A 27,121-nucleotide genomic window follows, 5' to 3' on the forward strand; every position below is an offset into this window, starting at 1 on the left:
ATCACTTGAGACTTTCAAGAAGAGATTGGACTGTCATTTATCAGAAATGGTGTAGGGTCTCCCGCTTGGGCAGGGGGTTGGACTAGATGACTTTCAAGGTCCCTTCCAATTGATTATCTGTTATTTGTGATCATGTGACTACGGGGGCAAGGTCCCCATTGCAATGGCCAGAAGTTTGAATACTAATTGTAAATCTACTTTTTCAGGAACATTGTAAATTTCAATAGAAGCTGAACAAGGCAATAATTAACATAGAACTACCTCTAGTCAGCTGATGACATGAATGGATGAGTGGGAATGAGATGATATTACCAAACAAGTAACTGAATCATTCAGACTTTCAAGAATAAATGAGAACATGACTGGTATTTAGAAATAAATTTGTTTCACATACACAATTAAAGGATAAGTTTATTCTTCTTTACACTTGGTAGAAGAATTATAATTTTGATTGTTTATAAGGAAAGTTTGAGAGAAATAGTGAATAATACTTGAATAATGAATATTCTCATATAGAAATATATCAATTTACAGTTAATGTATTGGAAGGAAGGGGAAAATGAAGAATGTTGTGATTGGATGGAGTTAAAGGATCGTTGGAAATAAAAGTGAGAAGTTTACAAAAGAAAAAAAAATGAAACAGTATATGGATGTGTATATGGAAGCTATTTCCAATGACAGAAATTTTAGTTAATGGTATAGGTCCATGATGGTGAACCTATGGCACACATGCCACAGGTGGCATGCAGAGCCATTTGTGTGGGCACGTGAGCCTCAGCCAAACTTACTTCACAGCGCATGTGCCTCCCAGAGGCTTGAGGGAAGCCTCTGCAGGCTTTGGAGGCTGAAAAACAGGCCCATTTCGTCATTTCTGGTATTTCCGGAAATACTGGAAGTGACAAAACAGGCCCATTTTTCAGCTTCCAAAGGCTGCAGAGGCTTCCCTCGAGCCTCTGGGAGGCCGAAAAAGGCCTCAAATGGGCTGAAAAATCAGTTGGGAGGCCCACGCATGCGCAGTGCACGTAAGGGGGCGGCTGGGGGGATTACACACGCATGTGCAGGGGGCGTGGGGGGCCCCATGCACATTGCCTTTGGGTGCTGGCATGTGAGTGCATGTGTGCAAGCACAGGAGCCCAAAAAGGTTACCCATCACTGGTATAGGTGAAAAGTAGTTTTAGATATGCTTCCTTTTATTATCTGATGCCTTTAATTTCTTCGGTTGACTTTTACTCCATTTCTGTGCTTTGCATAATATTGCTTACTGTTAAAGGAATGATGTGATGGATATGTATGTGTATATATTGCACATGTCATTTCATTTAGTTATTTGTTTGCTTGCAAAGCTTTGATACACATTTGAATAAAGATTAAAGCCAAAGCAGTAGGACCTATATTGCCTGAGTAAGAAAAATGGTGGCACATATACAGAATAAATCCAAGGCAAAATTACTAACAGTATCTAAATCTGTTCTACTCCCCCACTCCAATTTTTAAATTTCTTAAAGTTACAGAAGTATAATTCTATTACATAAGATTATTATAATTCAGTCATTAATTCAGTATTAATTTATGTGGTTTCAGATATTTATATAGTATCATTTTAATGGCTTATTAATTTTGCTTAATTATTATAGCCACTATAACTGAAGCAGATTTTTTGTCTGACATTTGGTCCTTTAGAATAAGTCAGGAATGTATCCCAAATGTGCCTGAATGCTGGAAGCAATTTTCAATCAACCTAAGTGACTGTTTCATTAGCAGACAGGGCTGAAATTAATAAGAAATTGGCTTCTGAACTGACATGCTAGATAATGAATTGGGTGTCAGATGATGACATTAAATACAGGCAGCCTTTTCTGCAATGTATTTGGTTTAATCTCATGCTTCTTATGTCTAATGAATCTTGAAACAATTTGTTGGCTTAGAAGTAATCCATATTTTCAGTAGGACTGACTCTTAGGATTGAAACCATGCAGATATATTCAATACCTTCTTATTGGGTTTTCTTTTTGCATTGTTCTGCTATCTTACATCTTCTCATTATAGAAATAGGGTTTATAAACTCTATTTGATGGTATATGCTATCCCATATAAGCAAGTTATGATTTAAGAGGTTTTTCCTACAAGTATCCCATTGAAGAAAGTATTCTATGTGATTTGAATGTTATTTCTAGCCTACTGAAATATGAATTGCAGATAATTTAAGCAGAGCATTATTATTCAAATCAATATATTCCCAAGCACATCACTGATTAATTTAATGAAGTTTGAGAATATGACAAGAAAGCCCTAAACTTTTGCAATTGTGCTGAACCTTGCATAATACTTGTGATTGGAGATTGATGACAGCACTTGGCATCTTTGGATAGATTTTAGTGTTGATATCAGCCATGGACCCCTTATATTTATTTCTGGTCCAACACGTCAAGAGGCACATACAACAGGTTCTTATTTTTTCATATGAACTGATTTAGCATCATGTTGAATGCTCAGACTGATTGATGAAGGATGGGGAAACCAGACAATATGGTTTTCTGTGCTGATATCTATACTTTACAATACTTTCCAATGAAAAAAATACCATAGAGTCCCAAATAGCAATGAGTCAAAAATGTGATATCACCTCTAGTCCAGTTTATCCTCTGCAATTAATTGAGATATTCTGGGATGACTAACATTAAGAAATTATACATCCATAGTGTAACAGATTTGATAAATAGCAGTAGCACTTAGACTTATATACCGCTTCATAGTGCTTTACAGCCCTCTCTAAACAGTTTACAGAGTCAACATATTGCACCCAACAATTTGGGTCCACATTTTACCAACCTTGGAAGGATGGAAGGTTGAGTCAACCTTGAACTGCCAATTGCTGGCAATCATCAGTCAGCAGAATTAGCCTGCAATACTGCATTCTTACTGCACCACTATGGCTTTTGATCTTAAAATATTTTTTGCAGAGGTATCTTCCCCCGTTCCCAGAAGACAAACAATTCTGGAGTACAGAAATAGACATTCTTTTTCAAATGCAACAGAAGTGAATGCATGTTTAATATTTCTTGATCCTTTTCATTTGTATTCTAAAATGACTAAAAATATAGATGATTTTTTTTCCTGCAAATATCCAGCCAGAGAAGGAATATTATATAACTTTGATGGTTGCTTCTGGAATCTTGAAATGTGAATCAGATAATGCATGCATTTCTCTTCCTAAACAGATATTGTTTATCTAAACAAAGATACCATCTCAACAGCTGGTGTATGCATACTGAGAATTACCCTTCATAATACAGTAGTTTATTCAGATAGCTTCAGACTTTTTCAACTATTTTAAGTTACTGAAATGGTTAAACAGCTAGCTTAATTAATTAATTAATTTAGCAAATGTATATAATTGCTCATATCATGGAATGTGAAGCTCTCTTCTAAAGAAGTTTTACAGTTGCATCATTTAAGTAGTATTGTCTGATTTATAGCTTAAAGAAGAAAACATTTTGGGAATGACAGGTATATGATACATCAGTTTTGTCATCCTGATATTTTCTTTCTAGGGCGGTGAGCCAGTTAGGCCAGGAGTAGCTATGACTGACCTTGCTACAGGATTATATGCATATGGAGCAATTATGGCTGCACTTCTTCAACGACATAAAACAGGGAAAGGAATGCACTTGGATTGCAATCTGCTTTCATCTCAGGTAAAGATTTATTCAATGGTTGAGTAATAATAAACATATTTGAATAGTTTTTGTCACATATTAATTTCTATCAGCTTAAAGGTTATTGTATGTATAGGTAGTTTTTAAGACCTTTTGTTGAATGATTGTTTAACGTTACAACAGTGCTGAAAAAAGTGGTTTATGATGGATCCTCACACTTATGACTGTCACACATGATCAAAATATCCAGCTTGTCAACTGGCATGTGTTTTCATGATAGTTGCAACATTTTGGCTCCCCTTTTGTGACCTTCCCAGGGAACTTCTGATTGAGCATGGTTGATGAGGGAAGCTTAATGACCATGTGATTCATTTAATTAGTGATACAATTTATGACTATGGCAAAAAAAATTGTAAGATTGAGCTCAATTCATTTGATGACTATGTCTCTTAGCGGTAGAAGCTTTGGTCCTAGTGGTGATCATTCATTGAGGACTACTTGATTTCTTCAGTCCAAATAAGAAGAATGTTGCCACCATAGCACTGAGGACTTTATGGAATTAACATTTCTAAATGTTTATAATATTACCCAAATGATCATATATGAGAATTTGTGTCCTAATGATTGTAAGTCTGCTCTTCATAATAACAGTATTCAGATATCTTCAGTTGTGGTAAGAAGTCTGAATTGAACTCAAAAAAAGCCATTTAGATTCAGGAAAGTTGAAAATAGGAGGATAGTGACCTCAGCCTTGTGAAATCTTTGTATAAAAGTTTAGTGTATATTCTCCCCCCATCCAGTTACCTATATATTTTTTTGCTTTTATAATTTATGATAAAAATATGAAAAAAGCTGGCTTAATCCTGGACTTTAAGGTTTTTTTGAGTTTTTAGATTTTTGAATCCAGTGGAGCTTTTCCTAAGAAACTGGTAGCAAGTGCCTTTATTTATGAATGTTATACATACTTATACATGTTAAGTATAGACAGTTATACATGTGTAACTGTCCCTTTTCTTTTTACAAATTCCTGTATTTTAAAGATGTTGTATCCAATTTGATACCTTTTCTAAATTTATATAAGAGTAGACTACTTTGTGGTCATAAATCTATAGATTTATCTTCCAAAATGAAAATTAAAGTAACTTTTTAAAAAATCTCATGATTTGGGTTTTAAAAATGTGGTGCGATCACCAAAATCTTGTCACATTTTGATTTTGTGAAGTTAAAGGTAACCTATTAGGAGCATTTTGGATTAAAAATGTTAATCCATAAATTATGTTTTTTTTTTAAAAATGAAGTAAAACAAGTAAAAACAATGCCTTGCTTCCTAATATGTTCTGGGTTATACATATTATGAAACTGCAATAAAATATAAATGTAATATTTTATAGTTTAGAAGCCAATGTGCATTTGATTGACAAAATAGACATATAGCATTTCCAACATATAACATTTTAGTTTTCTGAGCACATCCTGTTGGATGCTTTTAAAAAGAAAAGCTACAATGTATGATATTTATAGTATGTTCACAAACGGCATTGTTTCATTTTGGCTTAGCATAAAGTATGAATCTAAATTCTGTAGTCTATGCTTAAACATTATGTATGAAACAGAGTCACTTAGGCCATTAAAACAATCTATAACTTTGCACAAAGCACAAATATTACCTGTATTTCTTAATATTAAAATATAAACCAAATAAAGTATTCTAAAAACAGAATCCAAAATATTGCAGGCAATTCAGAGTCCTGTTATTTAGTCCTGTTGTTTAAAAGCTCTATTCCAGACATTAGTCAGCTTTTCATGAATCAACTAAGCTCAGACATCCTTGGATTGTTTGACTCCTTCCTATCCCTTGTTATTTTCCCAACATGGCTGCTATTTTTAGAATGCTAAAATATATGCTAACATAATTTCAATTTAGGTTCTGTGGGCGTGGCCTAATTTGTGGGTGTGGCTTAGTTGCCATGTGACTGGGTGGCCGTGGCTTGTTGACTGGGCATGGCTAGGTGGTCATGTGATGGGTGGGCGTGGCTAGGTGATCATGTGACTGGGGTGGATGTGGCCATGTGACTGGCAAACCAAATATAAGTGGTCCTCGCTTAATGGCCAGTTGCTTAGCAAGTGTTCTAATTTTCGACTGACGTCCACAGAGCTAGTTGACCTGTTTTGGGTGTTTTGACAGTGATGCATACACAGACACTCACGCACACACACTTATGACCAGTTACAACATCCCACACAGTCTTGTGACTGAGGTTTTCTGTTTTTTGCCAGTTTCCAAGTGCTGGGAGCCCTGAAGAGGGCAAGGTGAGGCCCGGGCAGATACGAGGAGGACAAGGCGAGGCCCAGGCAGCTATGAGGAGCTATGGAGAGGACAAGGCGAAGCCCAGGCAGCTATGAAGAGCTATAGGGAGGGCAAGGCGAGGCACGGGCAGCTACGAGGAGGGCTGTGTGAGGCGCGGGCAGCTACGAGGAGGGCTGGGCGAGGCCCAGGCAACTACGAGGAGCTACGGGGAGGGCAAGGCAAGGCATGGGCAGCTATGAGGAGCTACAGGGAGGGCAAGGCGAGGCCCAGGCAGGTACGAGGAGCTATGGGGAAGGCTGCAGAGGGCTGGGCGAGGCCACTCAACATCACTTTTTTGCCCTAATAACTAAGTATTTTAAAAAAGATATACCAAAACAAAAGGTAGTTCATTATGTCATGTCTTTAATGCTTAAATAATAAAAAAGGTACACAAAACTATATTGTTACAACATTTTAAAATATTAAACAAAAACTATTACATAACAAAACTTTACAGAAAACAATAAAACTTATTTAAAGTACTAACAAATTGCTTTTCTGAGTCCTGAGTTACAGTTTTCTTGTGTTTAATACAAGCATCATCAGCTGTGTGATGTGCCCGTAACCACTTATTTACTATAGGAATAGGGTCCCATTCTTGCAGAGGTAAGCCAATTAGACTGATGGTCAGGAGGTTTGTAATATTGGAAACTATAAGGCGTCTTCTGCCCTCTGAACGTATTATGTTCATCTGCGAGAAGCCCCTTTCCATCTCTGCTGAACTGACTGCAATAGTTTTAATAATATCTCTAGCCTTTTTAATGCTGCAAGGAATTGTACATTTTTCCGGATCTTTTAGTACATTTTCTATGAAATCACGATAATCATTAATATTGATTTCATAATTGAAAATTTGATCAAATGCAACCAATTGTCCTTCAGCTGCTCTCCATGGAACCACCACTTCTTCAATGTTCCAATAATGTGGCTCCAAATAATTTGAAATTTTAATTGATCAGTGTCTTTAAATTGGCAGCCTGTTTTTAAATGTTCACAATCCATCAATCTTTTCTTCAAATTAATTACATTGCTTTCTATAAGTTTTTCACAAGGAAGTCCCACAAATCGATGATTTTGTATAAAATTTATATTTTTAAAGGGTTCTGAAGTAATTAATTCATCAGCCTTTTTTCATATGCACCCTTTTCCTATATAAGCATTTCAAATGATCTAATTGATCTTACTGCAAGTTTTTCAGCCTTTATAATGTCTATGTTTCTCGCTTGCAATGCATTAGAAAGAAGAGATAATTCAGTTAGCACATCAACCATCAAGGCCAAATCAGTGAGAAAATACGTGTTTTCAAGATGGGCAGCCATACTGGAGTATTTTTATTGAACAGAAAAATTGATGTAGTGCTGGATAAGCATGCCACACAGCTAGGGTTGATCTTAAACTACGGGCAGCCCATCTTGGTCCAAAAACTCTACCAATTTTTATAATTTCAATCTCAAGTTGTTCGGAAATTTTGTTAAGTTCAATCAGATTATTCGATTGATGGAAAATAGAATATATTTATCAATAAAAATTTGAAAATAATTGATTTGCTTTATTTCCTAATAGAATCATCTAAAACAAGTTGCAGTCGATGGTTTAAACAGTGCCATATTATAATATTTGGAAACTCTTTGGCTATCCTAGTGCTTACCCCAGATTTTCTCCCAAGCATAACACTGGCTCCATCAGAGCAAAATCCAATTAAATGTTTCTCCAGATAGTTCCTATTAAACCCAACTTTATTCAAACTTTCTATAACTGAACAACATATTGTCTCTGCATCTTGTTTATCTAATTCTACTAGTTCAAGGAAAATTGTTGGTGAGAAAACTGGATCCTCAACTTTTAAGTACAGTATAAGAACTGTACTTTGGAAGATATTATTGAGGCTTTGTTAATTATCAAACAGATTTTGCAAGTTTTCTCTCAATAATTTTGCTAAATAAATGTTTAAATTGTCTGTTGCAATGAAATCTACTATTGCAACTGCAGTTTTACGTGAATGCAACCCTTGTCCCAAATCTAAACCATTTGTTATTTGTAATTCAATCAGATCTTCTACATATGAAAATGGTCTGCACGTTTGTGCCAGACATACACTGTAGTAAGCACTCTACATGTACTACCCAGATATTTCTCAGTCATCCTCTCCAGTCCTTTACTTATCACATCCTGCTCACATTGTTTCAACTTCTCTGTACAGATGTTGTGAGACTTAGATGAGAAATGTTCCTTCAATTTCTTTCTGAGGGAAGCTTGTTGGATTTCTTTACTCCTTCCTGATGTTTTAATTTGGTAATTCTTCCACTCCTTAGCTCTGTGGACATTTTTTTCTTTGGTCGAAATTTCAAATCTTCTGCAATACTTTCAACCTATTTTTTTCTGTGAAATGTCCAGTCCATCGTATTTTTCCCTAAAATTATTGTACTGCTGCAGTGTCCAGCAGTCAGGAAGGTTCCCTTCAATGTCTGATTCAGTTCTTCCAGTACCTGATGATGTGCTTGCACTGCTTTCCCCTGGTTGAGATGTGGATGATATGTTGGCTCTTTCCTCTGGTTGAGATGTGGATAATGTGCTGGCTCTTTCCTCTGGTTGAGATGTGGATAATGTGCTGGCTCTTTCCTCTGGTCACGGTGCGGATGATGTGCTGGCACCGCTATCCTCAGACTCCAATGGTTGTGGTTGTGACTCTTTTGGATCTCCTTTTGTTTTCTTGCCGAAGAAAGCAGACAAACTCATTTGTCTTTTCATCTTGGTAATATGCTGCAAAAAAAAAATTCAACAACGTAGTGGTTTGGACTTGATTGTTGTTATAAGTTGAGTGGTGAAGGCAGTGGCAAGCGAGAAGAAAGCGGGTGAACAGAGATCAGTAATATTCAGTTACTTTTAAGAGTCCTGACACTATAGCTAGTTAGTGTTTAAAAAGATGTTGTGGAAGAGGAAAAAGTTTCAGCAGACAAGAATGAAAGTGGATTTGAAAATGACAGTCTATAAAAAGATGTTGCACTGTGTATATAAAAGAATGGCTGATATTTTCATAATTACAATTCATTAATTGAAAAAGAAACACTTAAAATGGAAATACTATTAACAAACCAAGGGAGTTTGTTATTTTATGCCAGTAGTGGCACAAATTTTTTCCTAGCCAAGACTACTTACCTGGACCAACAGTCCCTAATGGAATGCTCTCTCTATAGCAGAGAGATAGAAGCCAGGAAGCCATGTTTGGTCACTTAACCTTTTTAGAATGCAGCTTAATGTACTGAAGCTTTTTACAGCATTATGCAGATATATATAGTACAAAAAATAATAATAGTACAAAGTTATCTGAGAAGTTAGATTAAGAATGGAATTGATAGGCACATTCACAGAGCAATACTGAACTCTTTTCCGAAATTTATTCCTCAGTTTAAAAAACTGGAATATATGAATTCAGTATTGGGCTCTGCTAATGTAACTATTCAAGAGGATGTAGGGTCAAGGTTAGCAAAAATGGTAAAGCAACATATAGATTTAAATTTTAAAACCAGAAATATTTTTGTTGGTACCCACATAAATAAAGGAAGTACAATATATATTTAATGTTTACACGTGTTAACAGCAGCTAGAATTATGTTTGCACAACAGTGGAAAAATGAAGAGATTCCCATAAATGAAAATGAAATTAAAAAATTACAATGTGCAGAAATGGATAGAGATAAGAGGTAGAAATTAAGCGGAGAATGATCATTGCTATGTATGAATTAAATACAGAAGGTTGATAATTATAAACATGTTGATATAATTAACAGAATTAGAAATAAGGCAATAGAAAAGAAATTTAAATAATTTTTCTGTTACACTGCTGTACTTATTGATACTTATTTTTCCTAATAGGAAAAAGCAAAGCAGAAACATAAGTATCAATATGTAACAGCAGTGTAACAAAAAAATTCATTATGAAATATTTTATAATACTTTATAATATAAGTATAATAGAATTACAGAGATAAGGTGATAAGGATATATTGTTATAGAATAGATTGGTTATTATGAACATTATAAAGTATGATTAAGTAAAAGTGGTGATTTTCTATAAAATGATGTAATATTAGTAAAAGTCTAGTAAGTAATAATAGTAATAATATAAATATATATAGTGGATTTATGATATAAGGATTAATGCACAATTGGAAGGGAAAGACTGCAGAGATTGTGCTGAAGTGATTTGTACCAACCGACACACTGTAACTAATGATGGTTTATGTTTTTTGTTTATGCTTAAAAAAATAAAAAACTTTTATTTAAAAAAATCCATTTATGTATGCATGCAGGCTTTTATTGCATTGCTGTTATTATATATTGATTTACAGAGAAACATAACTATCAATGTATAACAACAGCACTATAACAACAGTTATATAACAGTTGCCTGTCTCATTTTTGGTAAGTTGCTTTTTTATGTATGTATGTATGTATGTATGTATGTATGTATGTATGTATGTATGTATTTATTATTTATTTATTTATTTAGTATCTGTTTTGGTTTTTATTAATCATAAAAACAAAACAGATATAAATAAATAATTATAAATAAAAATTATTTTCACTGTTCATCTTGATGTTTGTTTCTCCTTTGCTTTTTCCTATTATATGTATGGGTTTTGTTTTTTTGAATGATAAAACAGTAGACCTACTGAAAACCTGCATGGATACATAAATAGAAACAAATGTTACATTGCTGTTATATATTGATACTTGTTTCTGCTTTGCTTTTTCCTAATAGGAAAAAGCAAAGGAGAAACAAACATCAAGATGAATAGTAAAATAATTTTTGATTTATGTATTTATTTATTCATTTAGTATCTGTTTTGTTTTTATGATAGAAACCAAAACAGATACTAAAAATAAATAAATAAATAAATAATAAATAAATAATAAATAATAAATAAATAAATAATAATAAATAAATAAATAAATAAATAATTAAATAATTAAATAAATAATAAATAAATAAATAAATAAATAAATAAATAAATAAATAAATAAATAAATAAATAAATAAATAAATAATAAAGTAACTTACCAAAAATGAGGCTGGCGATTTCTTGGCTAGCCAGCTAAAGCAGGGTCCTCCTCACTCTTCTTCAAGCTTGCTGCGGCTAGGACAACTGGGTGGCCAGCCCAGGTGTTGGCACTTGACCAGGCTGGTGGCAGCAGTGGCGGCAGGAGAAGGTAGGCGACCGGTGGAGTCTTGCTGCCTTGCCTCCTCACTCACGCAATCGGTGGTGGGAAGGCAAGGCAGCAATGGAAGGGCTGGTGGGTGAGGAAAGATCGCGCCAGCCTAGCCAAGATAATTGGCTGGCCTAGCCAAGATGCTGGCCACCGGGTAGGCAAGCAGCATCGATGAGGGGCAGCAGATGGCCTGAGTCAGCACTCAACTGGGGCTGGCGGCAGTGCCAGGAGGTAGGTGATAGTGATCTGGTGGGGCTTGCTGCCTTTGCCTCCTTACTCACCAATCAATGGTGGGAAGGCAAGGCAACAACAATGGAGGCGGGTGGGGAAGATGGTGCCGGGTGAGGCAGGGGCGTCGGTGAGGGTGGTGGGTGACCGGGAGTTCGGCTTTCGGCGGGGCTGGTGGCAGCAGATAGGTGACCGGGTTGGAGGAGGTTGCACTTACCGATCTGCGTCTTCGAGGGCGGGGGTGGCAGTCTGGGTGAAGCAGGCAGTCCGGACAAGGCAGACAGGTGGTCAGGCAAGGCAGGCAGGCGGTGCAGGCCTGGGATGGCAGAAGCCAGGCAAGGCAGCGCCTGGGAGGCAGGCTGGGTGGGCGAGGCGGCTAGTGGTGGCAGCAGCGATGCCCAGGGCTTGTGTTTTCTTTAACATCAGCCGCTGCAGGAGGCCAGTCTAGGCAAGGTGAGCAGGCAGGCAGGCCTGGGAGGCAGGCCAACCATGCAAGGGCGGCTAGCAGCAGTGGTGACCAGGGCTCACTCACCCAGCAGGCGGCAGAAGGCAAGCAGCGATGGCTGGCTCGGCTGCTGCTGCTGCTGCTGGTGTGAGCGATGGCACGGGCGGAAAATGTTTGAAGGTAGTGCACATGCGCTAAAGTAGGGTTGGGGCAGGCATGGGAGAAGGCAGTCAGAAATTATCGGCGCATGCGGCGTGATGTGCATGCGCAATAATGGCTGACTGGGCTGAACTGCTCCGGTGGGGCTGGCAGCAGGGGAGAATGCCATTCCCGATTGTTGCGCATGCACGCACTGTCGTGCATGCGCAATAACTAAATAACTAAGGTCATGAAGGAGGGGCAGGCGGGAGAGAATGTGGCAAGGATTGTCAGGCATGCGCAAAAATGTTGTGCAGTAAAAAAACCCAGTTTTTGGAGCGTAGGGCGGCAGAGGCGGGGCCAGCCAGGGGTCTGTTTTACTGGTTCTAATAACAACTGGTTCTATAGAACTGGTATGAACCGGTGAGACTCCCACCCTTGCAGGTCCAACCCCCGCACAAGCAGGAGACCCCTACACCAGTGGTCCCCAACCTTTTTTTGCCAGGGACCAGTTTCAAGCACAAACACTTTTTTTTCAGGGGCGGGCGGGGGGAAGAATCCGAGTTTGGTGGTTTGCTTACAGGCGTTTCATTACCTGACTAGGTAACATCTGATGTTGGTACCTGGTCGGAGTAATCAAGCGTCTGCCAGCATGGCTCACCTTGGGATCAAGGAGCGCCTTGGCCCTGCCTCCCTCAGCTCCATCCCTCAGCTGTCTCCCTCCCTCCCTCAGGTGTCTGCCTCGTTCCTCTCTCAGTCGCTCTCTCGCTGCTCCACCAGCCCAGGAAGAAACTGCTTCAAAGCCGGGGTGGTGGTGGTGGCTTTTCCTGTCGCACGCAGCTCCTCCGAGCGCCCAGTTTACACCACCCGCCGCCCACGCGGTTCAATCCACAGTGCTCTGTTCTGCCTGCCTGCCTGCACTTCTTCGTTTCAGGCAGCTTCATTTGATAAAAGAGGCGAATAGTTATTATTCAGCCGAAGCTGCTCAAAGCTTCGAAAAAGAAGGAAGGCAAAGCGGAACAACAAATAACAGAGGCACTGAGACTGAACAATGCGTCTTCAAGGGTAAAATGTGGGGGTAAATGGTTCGAAAGGAACGCTGGCACGGACTCAAAGCCATCTGCCCCAGCTTTCTTTGAAGCAGTTTCTTCCTGGGCTGGTGGAGCGCGAGAAGCGACTGAGGAGGAACGAAGCGGGGAGGAAACGAAGCCGCTGAGCCAGAGGCAGGACATGGCTTCGGTTGCTTCCTCCTCCCCTTCTTTCATTTGTGTCCTTGATCCCGATCCCAGCAGCATTCACGGGCCCGAAAGAAAGCCGCCATTTTTTTTAAATTTTTTCTTTCTCTGCGGCCCGGTACAGAGTGCTCCACCCGGACGGGACGGTCCGCGGCCCGGTGGTTGAGGACCCTGCACTATACCATTTCTGAGCAGATAGCAGTCCAGTTTCTTCTTGAAAGGCTTCAATAATGAAGCTCCCACAAATTTGAAGGCAAAGTAGGCCATTGGTTGATTTGCTCTCACAGTCAGAAATTTTCTCCTGATTTTCAGGTTAAATCTCTCCTTGTTCAGTTTCCATCCATTTTTCCTTGTCTATGCCTTCAGGTGCTTTGGAAAATAGCTTGGCAACCTCTCCTCTCTGTAGCAGCCCTCAAATATTGGAATACTGCTATCATGTCTCCCCCTGGTCCTTCTCTTCACTAGACTAGCCAAAGCCCAGTTCCTGCAACGTTCTTCATATGTTTTAGTCTCGATACCCTAATTATTCTGTTGCTGTTCTCTGCACTCTTTCTAGACTGAGTATGAACATCTCTTTTATAGAGTGGTGACCAAAATTGGATGCAGTTTTTAAGGGTGTGGTCTTACTAGGCTTTATAGAGTGTTAGTCTCATAATGTAGTCAGTACCTAGAAGCAGTGTCTTATTTGCAAGAAAATAAAATCAAAATCTCTCTTGAATGTAGACCTAATTTAATGAATGTTGACATTCAGCATAGACTTGATCTAGTTCTTTGTCTATGAACTTTTTACCATGATACAAATTTCTTGAACTTTTTCCTCACTTACATGATTTATGAGGTGTCAATTTCAGTCTTTTTAGCTTCAACATCTAAACAATAGTTTTAGATGACAGTGAATAAAAGGAAGTGGTTTCTGGGCGTGTTTCCAATTATAGAGGCAATCATCTTCTTCTATTGTGGCTTGAAAAATTTTTCTTGAAAGTTTTTAATATGATCCCTCTCTTCTTCCTGGTGAGCGGAAAAAAGGTGCTTGTATTGTGTATTGTGTGTGTGTGTGTGTGTGTGTGCAGTTAGCGAAAAGAGCCAAACAAACAAAGTTCAGGTCATTCCAAATTCTACAAACTGACATTAAGCAAGAAACTTTATTAAGTACTTTTTATTATACATTTTTCTCTTTCTGAAAAAAGAAATAATTAATAAATTTGCTGATGAGATTTACATGAGTAATCTTGAACTTTCTTATTCTACTGACGATGCTCTGCTGGGGAATCTGCTTATGAAACTAGAACTTCAGTTTTGGCTTTGTAATATGGGACATTGATGTAAATATATAAAGACATACACATACCCTTTCCTGAATATATGTCTGCATTTTGTGTGTCTAAAGAAAGTCTTGGACTGGGTACTGTGGTCAGCATTCTTTATATTCCATGTTTGCTGTAAGTTTCTTTCCTGCTTTGATTATCAATTTACAGTTTTATAGTATCCAACATTTTAAATGGTAGCAACTCCGATAAAAATGTATACTCACTTTATTTGCAAACATCATGGCTGCAGTGGTAGCCACCTAGGAGTCTGAAGACCCAGAGGCCCCAGCCAAGCATTTAAACTTGATTGTATCTTGCTGCAGGTCTGTAATACATACTCATAAAGCAAGCAAAGGCAGTTGCCTGAGACCTCCAGCAACTAAGACTAACCTGAGCACAGCCAAGCCCCCACCTGAACAGAACACACCCCCAGCCAATCAGAAACAAAGCCAACCCAACCAATCAGAACATAGCCAAACCCCCAACCAATGAGAACACACCCCAGCCAATCAGAACACAGCCAAGCCCCCAACCAATCTGTGGTGGACTCCCATGGAAAGGATGAGACACAAGCGAGTGAACTCGGGATGGGAGTCTAGAGCAATTTCTAGTGCTCCTTTTTATTGAAAATTTTACACATAGTAAGCATTCACATTGTGGATAATAATTAAACATAATACATGGAATTATTTACAATTGTCTGAGCTGCATGATTGTTTCTGGTGTTTACTTTTAATTTCCTTGTTTTATGTAGGTGACCTTTAGGCAGACATGTATGTATAAGGCAGGGGTGGGCAAACTTTTTGGCTCGGGGCCTCATTGACTTTAAAATTTGACAGACGGGACCGCCACCTGGTGTCCGAAATGCCTGTCATTACAAGTCAAAAATCAAATGAATGCAATCATTCAATCATTCACATCAAACCTTAAATCTGTACCAATCTTGGCGGGCCAGATTAAAAAGACCAACGGGCCGGATGTGGCCCACGGGCCGTAGTCCCCCCTGGTATAAGGTCTTAGATTAATCATGACTCAATACTGGAGTCAGAGTTATTCCCACATCTCCCCTGTTTTAGTTTTTGATGATCGCGGATGCCTCGGTAGCTTTTCGCCATCTGCAACAACAGCTCTCCTTCCGTAGGCTTCACCCGACACATTCCTAAAAGTCCAGGGAGACATTGGATACAACAGCATACACAAGAGAAAAGTATAAAAAACAATATCACTCCAACAATTAAATGGCGAATCCATGAACCATCTAGCAACCAGGACCAAAGTGCAGACCACCGTCCAGTCCCTGGAATCTTCGATCGTAATGGATTCTCATTCAGGGTTTGTTCCATATGCTGTATAGTAGCTGTAATGTTTGGAGAATAATCAGAGATATACATGCAACAATGCATATGAATCACAGCGCAAACTCCCCTTGCGCTGCCAAAATAGTGTCCACCGCATATTTGGTTTGCAGGACAAAGTGAAGGATTTTCCTTGCTCTTCTTCAAGCAGCTTTAGAGTTTTAATGGTTTCTTTAAACATAGTAATTGTCCAATTGTTTAAACGATGTAAATCTCTATAGTTCATCATGACTCCTAAAGGAGGAATAACTCCCTTGATATCTGTGTCCAGTAGTCATGAGTCAAAACAGAGTTTACTTCCGTTGCGGAGCGCGCACTGCGGATATGAGCAGTCCCCAATGATTTTTGAATGAAATGAGATGAGATTACTTTCCCAAAGGTGCAGACCCCTTTCCATCGTGCTGGCATGCGATCATAAGCCATCCGTCCACACAGCAACCATAAATTTGCTCCCAGGAGATGACCAACCGTATTTGGTTCAGCATAGATTAATTGTGCAAAGGATTCCATTAACATAGCCAAATAAGTGGACGGTGGTGCGTATTTCCCATTTGCACATTTAGGCAACCGGTTGCTGTCCTCCGTGGTGGGACAACATGTAGCAGAGGAATATATGGGCACCCATTTTCATTGATCAAAGATGTGATAGAAAATTTAGTGATGTTATGCACAAAGTAAGTGAGATTTTTAGTTTTCATGTCATCCGGATAAACCCGACTTCCATTGCTAATAACAATTGTTTTATTGCAAAACGGATATGTCCCCAAAGTAAGTCATATTCTCTACTGTCTCATTGTGGGTCCAACAGATACCTGCCACCTCTTGGATTCGGCTTCCAGATGCAATGTATTTATGTTACTTGTAGTCCAACTGTTAGACCATGTCCCCGAACAACCATAGCATTGTCCCTTATACCAGTCACCTTGACCAGAGGTACTGCAACCATTGGAAACCCTGATGTTTTGTGAGTTGGCATGTGCATACATATCCAACAATCAGTTTTATTATGAAGGTTTGCTAGCTTCCCCATGTCCTGGATCAACGTGTTTCTTTCCATTCCCCAAATCCATCCCCTTGCCCCTTTGGCTGATGATAAGGGCGAACACAGCGAGCAGGAACCCAAACAACTGTCCCCTCATCTTCAACAGCAGCGTATCCTCTGCCCCAAGTTATCAGCGGGACAGGTCCTCTCCACGTTGGATCTGGCAGTCTCCTATACCGAACTTTCGGTCTTGGTGTACCTGCAGAAGGGGAGGAAGCAAAATGCCTATTGGCTGCCGTAGCAGCGGAGATCCTGTCATGTTTAAAAAAATTTAAAGTATATAATGTAATATTAAGAATGTTTTGTATGTAAGGCAAGCCATATCCATCCATTTCCCCGTTTTTGTTTTTGTGTGAAGGAGTGCTTTTTTAGCGTCTGATGAGCTCGTTCCACAATGGCCTGAGCAGTGGAATTGTAAGGAATGCCAAATTTATGTATGATTGACCATCGATGACAAAAATTCCGCAAAGGCGCTGCTAATGTAAGCAGGGCCATTATCGGTTTTGATCTCCATAGGTGGCCCCACATGTGTGAAGGTACGGAGACAATGGTTGACTACATGTTTTGTAGCCTCTCCTCGTTGAGGTGTTGCCATAATAAATCCTGAATAGGTATCAACCGTGACATGCAAATGGTGCCATGGTTTGAAAGGAGGGTGTTGTGTGACATCCATCTGCCATAGCTGACAAGCAGATGTTCCCGGTTTACTCCTTGAGGAAGAGCAGTGGATTGAGCGCTGCAACTAGGACATTGTTGAATAATAGCTGCAGCCTCTGCAGCAGTGAGACCAAATTGTTTACAAAGAGCTTTGGCATTTTGATGAAAATAGCTATGTGAGTCCCATGGAGTAACAGGAGAAAGCGAGAGACAGGACATGGCCGAGGCTGCTGCGTCAAGCCACGTCATTCCCTTCCTGCAGCTCCCGGGGGAAGTGGCTGATGGCTGCGAATGTGTGCGATATGCAGAAAATGTGTGCGAGAATGAAGACAGCTTTGCAGGGCTAGAAACAAACTCATAAGATTAGCATCAACAGAAGGAGAAAGATAAGCAAATTCAATGTTAAGTATCAATTGATAAACGTAAAGAGAATCCACAATAAGATTTAGCGGTTCTTGTGCAAATTCCTGTAAGGCCAAAATAGCAGCAGCTAATTCAGCCCTTTGTGCTGATTGCTGAGGAGGGGTAATCTTTGTTTTCCATACCCCTTCCTGTCTCCATGCACAAGCGCTGTAGGTCTTGCCACCGTCCGCATAAACGGTCACTCCCCCAACTGGCTGCTTAGCAATGACTGAATTAAAATTTACAGATACGTTTGAAGCAACTGGAAAGCGAGGGTCACTGGGGGTGTGGCAAGAAATCTTCCTGGCCAATTTTCAAGAGCAATTTGCAATTCAATGGATTGACTATACCAAGTTTCCCACAGAGTGAGGAGATAGGTAAAAATAACTGAACTAGATCTATGCCATATAAATGCATACTGCGATTTCGGCCTCTGATGATTAATTCACTATAAAGCATAGCCATAGTAGAAACTGTTTTTCTGGGAGTATTTTGCAAATGCAACCATTCAATGATATAAACCTGCGCTTCATGTGGTTGAAATAAAGCTGCAGTAGGCAAGGCTGGGGTTTGTAAAATTGCCAAAGCAAATGGAGTATCAGGAATGCATCAATCAACCCAACGCTGCGTTAAAAGCCGCATTTACATGTGTCAGTACCTTCCTTTGTTCTGCTAATAGGGTTATAGCAGAATCCGGTCTCGCAGAGAGCCCTTTAGGAGCAAAGAACAAGGGCTGGAGTACCGCTGTAGTTAACCCCAGGTAGGGTCTAACCCAGTTAATTGTTCCTAGTATTTGTTGTAATTTTACTAGAGAAATCTTTCCTCAATTTTGATTTCGGAATGACCGGATGAGCATAGGTTGCAAGGACCTTATGCCTAAATAGGCATATGACGTTTGACTTTGAATTTTTCTGGGGCAATATGAAGTCCAAATTGTAATAATACCTCTTTAAGACAAGGTAACGCTGCCTTAACTGTTCCCGGTGGGCGGGAGCTGCAATTAAAATGTCATCCATATAATGGTAAACCTTCCACCCAGGATGAGAGGTTCTGAATGAAGCCAGAGCCATTCGAACATATGACTGACACATCGTTGGACTGTTTAGCATTCCCTGTGGCAAAACCTTCCATTGGTAACGGAAGGTAGGTGCATTGTTATTCAATTCAGGTACTGTGAAGGCAAATAATTTCTTGTCATCTGCATGCAAAGGGATAGAAAAGAAGCAATCCCGTAAATCTACTACAACTAGATCCCAATTGCGTGGGATCAGGTTAGGAGTTAGGCAAACCACATTGTAACGCTCCCATTGGTTGAAGGATGGAGTTAATGGTTCTCAGATCATGCAAAAATCTCCATTTTCCATTTTTCTTTTAATAACAAATACTGGAGTGTTATATGGACTAGAAGTTGGCTCAATGTGTCCTAATTGTAGCTGCTCAGCTACCAATTGATGTAAAGCTGTAAGCTTTTCTTTTGGAAGTGGCCATTGATCAATCCAGACTGGCTGAGAGGTTAACAATTGCAATTTTTCCATTATCCAATAACAATTTTTGTGCGAAATCTCTACCCCACAAGTTTATATGCAAGGGCAACACAAGAGGTTGAATCCTTGCAGTCTCACCAGTTTCTCTATGCAATGCCTTCAACCAATGTACACTACTTCTAGCAAACTGCATACCACCCACTCCACGAACAGCCGGAGAGTCCTCAAGCGCCCATTCATTTGGCCATTCCTTTTGGCGTATCACAGAGACATCTGCTCCGGAATCTATAAGGCCAGAAAATGATTTTTCTTGAATTTCAATTGTCATTTTTGGTTGGTCTGTAGTCAAATTTTTTGTCAGCGCTAGCAATTCTGCAGCAACTGGAGAACTGGCCATTTCAGTGGACCCAAAACCGCCAGTTCGTGGGATCCCAATTAAAGGATTCATAGGAATGTATGGAAGCAATAATAATTGGGCAATAGAGTCACCGGCCATTAATGATGTAGGAGTATCAGTGTATAATTGTACCTTAATAACCCCTTTATAATCTTGATCAATAACTCCTGGAATAACAAAAAACCCTTTTTCTGATGCAGAAGACCTGGGAAGTACTAATCCCACCACTGTTTTTTCTGGCAGTGGCCCATGCAAATGAGTGTCCTCAATGTACACTTGATTAGGAAAAGTCACATCAATTGAGTTCAGCATTTTTAAACTCAAACCTGCACTCCCAGTAATTGCAGGCGATGCTTTTGACAGCCTTGGGAGCGGGGCTAGCTGCATGCCCCAAATTTAGTTTCCCGGATTTTGGTTCTGATCAGAGCGACATTGATTTGCCCAATGAAACCCTTTTTGCATTTTGGACAGACTGAATTCGGGCGGATGTCCTTAATTTTGTTTTTGTTAAATGCCATTCCCCCAGGAGCATGGCACTGAGCTTTAAAATGGCCAGGCTTCCCACAATTAAAACAATTCCCTGTAGGTTTCATCCCTTTTGTAATGCCATAGCCAAAGTCTCCATGTTGTAAGCCTGAGAACCCACCACTGCACATGCCTTTAACAGATCAGCCAGAGTAATCTCACCTCTAGCCACCAAAGGCTGTAAAATACGCTTGCAGTCAGCATTTGCATTTTCAACTGCCAATTTCAGCAAAAATTCCTTTGCTGCTTCTTCATTAGATATTTGTCTGGTAATAGCCAATTGCAGCCTTTCCACAAAATCATTATAAGACTCAGATGCTGTTTGCTTAATTTGAGAAAAAGACTGTGCTGGGGTTCCCACATCCTGGATGCGGGACAATGCCCCAAGGACAGCTGCCATAACCACTGGAAATACGTGATCAGGCAAATTAGCAGCTTGATCAGCAGTGGATTCAAACAAACCTGCCCCATAGATTTGGTCTGGCGTATACAGCCCCCCTGAATTCCTTCCCCTAGTGATAGCTTCTCTTTGGTATTCTGAGTCAAAGACCACATACTGAGTAGAACTCAATATCATTCTCATTAAATCTTTCCAGTCACTAGGAATCATGCGTGAGGTAGCCAAACTTGTCAGAAGCCCCTTTGGAAAAGGACTTTGAATACCATAATCTTTAACTGCTTTTTTAATTTCCCTAAGAACAGCTAAAGGAATCGGAACCCATTCAGTTTGCAGATTACCTTGAGCATTTATTTGCCTATTAACTGGAAACAAATTCATTTGGGGAATCTCGTCAGGCTCTAATTTCCCTTCATTGAAAGCCTGATGCATCATTGCTTGAACTTTCCCCGTTTGTGATTGGATTTTCTCCTCTACAGGCGTAAGCGCTGTTGGGGTTGAGAAGGCATATTCCAATTTAGAAATTGGGGGGTGCAACACAACTCCTTCATAAGGAGGAGGTTCTACTAAAGTTTTTAAAAGAGGTTTTTGCTGAGTTTCTAAAGCAGTCATAACAACCTTCCAATATATCAAAATTTCAGCTGTTGCCCGTGGCTCTTCATGAAAGATAGTTCCAATTCTCCTCCACGTGTCTAACTTTAAAGATCCCTTCTCTGGATACCAGGGACACTGCCGCCAGATCTCTTGCAGCAGCTCTTTCACATTACCTTTTGAAAGAACTATTTGCTCCCCCCCAGAGGGTTTAAAGATAAAGAAGTTTGTCCTGACTAACTTCAGCAGCTCACTAACATGCCGTTCCTGTGGCTGAGAGAGTTTTCCCCCCATGCTCCCTGAAAAAATCCTATTGTCCAGCAATAGTTAAGTACGTACTTTACCTATTCCAGGCAAGGAAACACGGAGGTCCGGACACGTACCACCCGCAGTGGATCACCTCGGGGTCACCACTTGTGGTGGACTCCCATGGAAAGGATGAGACACAAGCGAGTGAACTCGGGATGGGAGTCTAGAGCAATTTCTAGTGCTCCCTTTTTATTGAGAATTTTACACATAGTAAGCATTCACATTGTGGATAATAATTAAACATAATACATGGAATTATTTACAATTGTCTGAGCTGCATGATTGTTTCTGGTGTTTACTTTTAATTTCCTTGTTTTATGTAGGTGACCTTTAGGCAGACATGTATGTATAAGGTCTTAGATTAATCATTACTCAATACTGGAGTCAGAGTTATTCCCACACCAATCAAGTCACACCCCCACTAGCAGTTAAAAGGAAGAAGCAGCTGCAAGCTCACATTACTCCGAGAAGCGCAAAGCCGAAGACACAAGCCTGAAGATGATGAATGAGACTTCATCGAAACGTTGCCTAGATACTTCCAATTTTACACAGGAAAAAACCCGAATAACCAAAGATCCATATATATATATATACCCAGTATATTTTTAGATCTGAATAATGCTTGATAATGAGTATTATTTTGTCTTCCTGTTTAAAAAGTGTAAAAGATCTAGAAATCTTGGCGCGTTAACATTATTTCCATTGTGGTTATTTCAAAAGGCAAGAAGCAATTTATATTCTCAGAACCTAACTGTTGGGTCATGACATAAGGGAGCATATTGAAGCATTTTTCCAGTTCTCCTTTGTGTGTATACTGCAGAAATAATTTTACTAATCACAGACAACTTATCTTTCTACGGCTTAGCTATCATTACTAATTGTGTTGTTGGAAAAATACTGGAAACCCTTCACGAAGTGTGTAAAACCAGTAATTAAAAGTAATAGTGATTACATATGTAATTATACTTCACATAAACAAATACAAAAAATTTGCTTCACTTAATTGACAAACCAAAATTTGATTGGGTCATGATTACTGAAAAATTCTCTCATTTCCTAGCTCAAGAAAATTGCTATTATATTTAGATAAATGATATCTTTCCGTTTATTTTAAAAAATGGTCTTGATACATGTATTATAAAATGTCATGCTTACTTAGCCATGGTTTAATGAGTACAACACAATTAGGTGGTTTTGTATCATTGATCTACATAATTTTCAAACCAAACTGATTGGCTTATGTAACATTCTAAACCAAATATGAATAAAAACATTTTGGCTTATTTTAGTGTGTGATCATGATAGAGGAGAATATTTGTAGTTCAGAATTGAAATAAGAGGTGCACTCTGAGTTTGGTTGTTTTCTTGAAGACGTTTTCTTACCCATAATGATCATGTTACCTAGTTGGATAATAAAACATCTGGAAGAAAACAACGAAGCTGAGAAACCACTTATGTGTGATTTCAAACATCAAAATCCAAGTTTGGTAGAACATCAGTTAATCATGTCTTGATGCTAAAAATAATTTATATCTTTCAAATGTTTAAATAATAGACCCAAGAAAATAGTGTAGCAACATTTATTTGACTGGATATAGTCATATCACATAGTTGTATCACAAAATATTATCTATAATTGTTTTGATAATTCTTAGACTTCGGGCCACAAAAGATAAGGGCAAAAATATTTCTTCTTTTATTAGAGTTGATGACAACAGAATACTAAGATATCACCTTTCATAAATTCATTGTATGGAAACACTCTTAACTGCCAGTTTGGCCAATTGCCCAATGTTCAGTGTATGCTATTTTGAAATTCCTAAAGGTTCTTAAAGTTAGTAACATGCATTTAAAATATTTCAAGACAATTTGATAGTGCAGATACTATATGGAGGAGAGATATGGGAATGGGATGACAAGCTTATTTTAAAATGAAACAATAAACATAACTTCATTAGGACCAATATCTCTGCTGTTTATCTAAATATGGAAATAGCCTTACCTTCCATCACAGTTGGAGTACATCTTGCATTGTTGAAGCACTATAAGAAACTGGAAAAACCTTCAGGAATCTTACCTTGAAAAATTATTTTCTTCACTATGTATATGTAATCCCCGGGTTATGAACATTCCATTAGCGAATGTTCAAACTTATGCAATAAGTGCCCCCTAGCGTTTGCGAACAAGGCCTGAAACTACAAATCTTGCAGCACCGTGGCAATTTTTGACCCTTACAAACAACCACACAAGCTCTGCTACATTTGTCCTGCATGTTGTCGGCTGAAATGGAGCTTTTGAGGGCTGGATCCGCCCGTCAAAAGCCCTGTTTGGGTAACTAAAGGCCTTCCCCAACCCATTGCAGGCCGAAATGGAGCCTCTGGGGACACAGCCCTCTAAGGTTCCGTTTGGCTCTCCATGGGCCTCCCCCCGGCCTGTTGCAGGCTGAAATGGAGCCTTGCGGGGGATGTTTGATGCAATGCAATGCTTTTTAAAATTTTAAATATCAATACATATGCACAAATGTATTCAATCAGAATAATAAAAGAACTGAGCAGCAAAATTACAGTAATATATAGTAGCATAATAAAAACTTATTTAAAACCCTCTGTAAAGTTCAATTAGTAACACGTAGCATAATTCACCCTAAGCCTAATATTTATCCTTCGTTATAGCAAATTAATTCTGTAGTAGTTTGTTGAATAGCTATGACACAAAATGTAATTACATTATGCATAATGTTAGGCTAATTGCTGAAAAGAAAAAGGTAAGATAAAACATCTAATTATCTTGGCATATGTTCTAATAAAAGAAAGATGAAAGATTGATGGCTGCCTTGATAATACTGCGTGAGCAGTACAACAAAACATTTTGGGTAGTTTTGAATATGAATCACAGGAAAAGGGCTTCTGGATAAAGGAATTTTTGGCTAACTTGCAACAGATTAAAAACATGCCTGGTTTTAAGAATGCTTGCTGCTGAGTAGAGAATATCAGCATAGTTAAATATCTAGTTGAGAGCCATTTGGTATAAGGATCAGGCACAGAAGAGACTGCCTATAGAAATTGCTGCAGTTCTCGCCACCCCCCACCCCGCCAGAGTTAGGAGAGAAAGGGTTTAAAAGAGAAAAGCACACAACAGAGAATTCACTAATCCTGTTTACATAGGACTATTGGGGCTGCTTGCATCAGCATATTGTTTTTGAAGTGTCTTCCCCATTGTGTACCTGCTCACTATCTGGTAATCCTTTTCTCTCCAGTGATTGTAAATACAAAGATTTTCCTTTTTGCTAATTATCCCAGTGCCAGGGTGAGCATGTCAAAGGATATGGCAGTAGGGAAAAAGAAAGCACAATTGGGGTATATGTGATTTCCCAATTAGCAAATAATTTGCTAAAGTAGCGCTGCTGATCCCAATTGTGGTTGCTAAATGAGAGCTACCAGTATTTGGGCAAAAAACTCAATATTTCTACAAGTTCCTCAGTGCTAATTATTTCATGAATCTATATGATGTTTTCCAAAAGCCAGTAGCATTGAGGACCATCCTTACATATTTGTTGCTTTATCTTGTTCAATTTTGTTTCCTGAAATATTGCACTTATATTTTTATGATTTTTAGCAAAGATCACTACCTTAGTTCTTGTGGTAATTTATTGCCAACTGTTGTATTTTTCAGTAATCAACCAATATTCTAAGAAGACTGTTGAAGGTTAAGATTTGTGGGGTAATAAATGCAGTTATGAATTAATAATGCTAAGTTGGCTGTACATATAAACATACACATACACACACAAACAAACACACAAACACAGGTTTATGTCTATAATAACATTTGTGCTATTTCAAATCTTTGCAGGTTGCCTGCCTTACTTATATAGCGAGCAATTTCCTAAATTGCAGAACAGAATCCATACGATGGGGCACTGCTCATGCAAGTATTGTACCCTATCAGGTGAGTTAATGGCTTGTTAAAGTTAAGTCTGTTTTCTTCATTTTGTCTTTATGTTACACTTTAGAATCAGTTTCTTGTCTAAAATTGTCCCTTATCTACATATTGTAGATTGTGCATATGCACACATTGTAATAGATTATTAACATGTATTCAGCAGGTTCTGATCAGTTCTGGAGAACCGGTAGTGGAAATTTTGAGTTGTTCAGAGTACAGGCAAATACCACCTTTGACTAGCCTTGCCACCATCTATTCTCTACTTCCAGAGTCCCAGCTGATCAGCTGGGTCTTCTTTTGTTGCCCTGCATAGGAAAATGGAGTTGGAAAGCAGGTTAGTGGGGTGGGGAGGGAATGGAATTTTGCAGTAACCTTCCTCCAGAAATGGGGAAGGAATGGAGATTTTGCAGTATCCTTCCCCTGCCACGCCCACCAAGCCAAGGTATGCCCACCAAGCCACATCACACCCACCAAGCCAAGCCCACACAACCAGTAGTAAACATTTTTGAATCCCACCACTGTTTATCAAGAAGAACTTGAATTTGAATGACTGAAATGGTTAGCTGTAGTGAGATGAAGTTTATGATCTATGATATTTTTATGCCTGTATAAAACCATCATATTTTACATCTTATTTAAGTAGTAATTTCCATTCTATAGATTTAACAAATAGAAAAGGTAGATGTATTACTTTTTATTAATTTATAATATAAAATACAAAAATATAAAAGGAAATAATAGGAAAAGTAAAGGAGGGAAAAGGGAAGAGAAAAGTATAGAGAAAAAGAGAAAAAGCATTGACATCCGACTCCCTTTGGTGCAGTAGAATAAGAAATAACATTGAACCTCAATTTTTTTACTTTTATTTAATAAAAGCCATTTCTATAACAACAAATCTATTTAACCAGTAAATCCCAAAATCAAAGTTTCATATTTTTCTATCTCAAGCACAAAGTCCAGAAGCAATTTCCAAGTACAGGTGAAATTCAAAAAATTAGAATATCATGCAAAAGTTTATTTCAGTAATGCAACTTAAAAGGTGAAACTAATATATGAGATAGACTCATTACGTGCAAAGTAAGATAATTCAAACCGTGATTTGTCATAATTGAGATGATTATAGCTTACAGCTCATGAAAACCCCAAATCTACAATCTCAGAAAATTAGAATATTCTGAAAAGGTTCAATATTCTAGGCTCAAAGTGTCCCACTCTAATCAGCTAATTAAGCCATAACATCTGCAAAGGGTCCTGAGCCTTTAAATCAGGGGTGGGCAAACTACGGCCCGCGGGCCACATCCGGCCCGTTGGTCTGTCCAATCCGGCCCGCCCCTGAAAAAAATCGCTGCCATTGGTCTGTCCAATCCGGCCCGCCCCTGAAAAAAAATTGCTGGGCCCTGTGCCGCGTGGCCCCCAAAGCTGCAAAACAGTGCGGAGCGATCTAGGGGTAGGA

At 38.9% G+C, this 27,121-nt stretch overlaps 1 protein-coding gene and 1 long non-coding RNA gene across 6 annotated transcripts in view; one reads left to right on the plus strand and one right to left on the minus strand.

Moving 5' to 3' along the window:
• SUGCT (succinyl-CoA:glutarate-CoA transferase) overlaps nucleotides 1–27,121 on the plus strand; it is a 440,323-nt gene that overhangs the window by 82,980 nt on the left and 330,222 nt on the right. For all 5 annotated transcript variants that reach the window (XM_026674825.2, XM_087947679.1, XM_087947682.1 and 2 more), the window contains 2 exons: nucleotides 3,552–3,695; nucleotides 25,579–25,674. In XM_026674825.2, coding sequence (XP_026530610.1) covers nucleotides 3,552–3,695; nucleotides 25,579–25,674 — 240 coding nt within the window. The remainder of the gene's footprint in view (nucleotides 1–3,551; nucleotides 3,696–25,578; nucleotides 25,675–27,121) is intronic.
• On the minus strand, nucleotides 17,034–22,037 carry LOC148128918 (uncharacterized). Its single transcript, XR_015745690.1, has 3 exons — nucleotides 21,762–22,037; nucleotides 19,703–19,792; nucleotides 17,034–17,163 (listed from the first exon to the last, which is right to left on the minus strand). It is a non-coding gene; the product is annotated as an uncharacterized LOC148128918 (long non-coding RNA).

This window comes from Notechis scutatus, chromosome Z (assembly GCF_049901735.1).
Source record: "Notechis scutatus isolate UNSWTSFEM ecotype Mainland chromosome Z, rNotScu1.2, whole genome shotgun sequence".
Lineage (NCBI taxonomy): Eukaryota > Metazoa > Chordata > Lepidosauria > Squamata > Elapidae > Notechis > Notechis scutatus.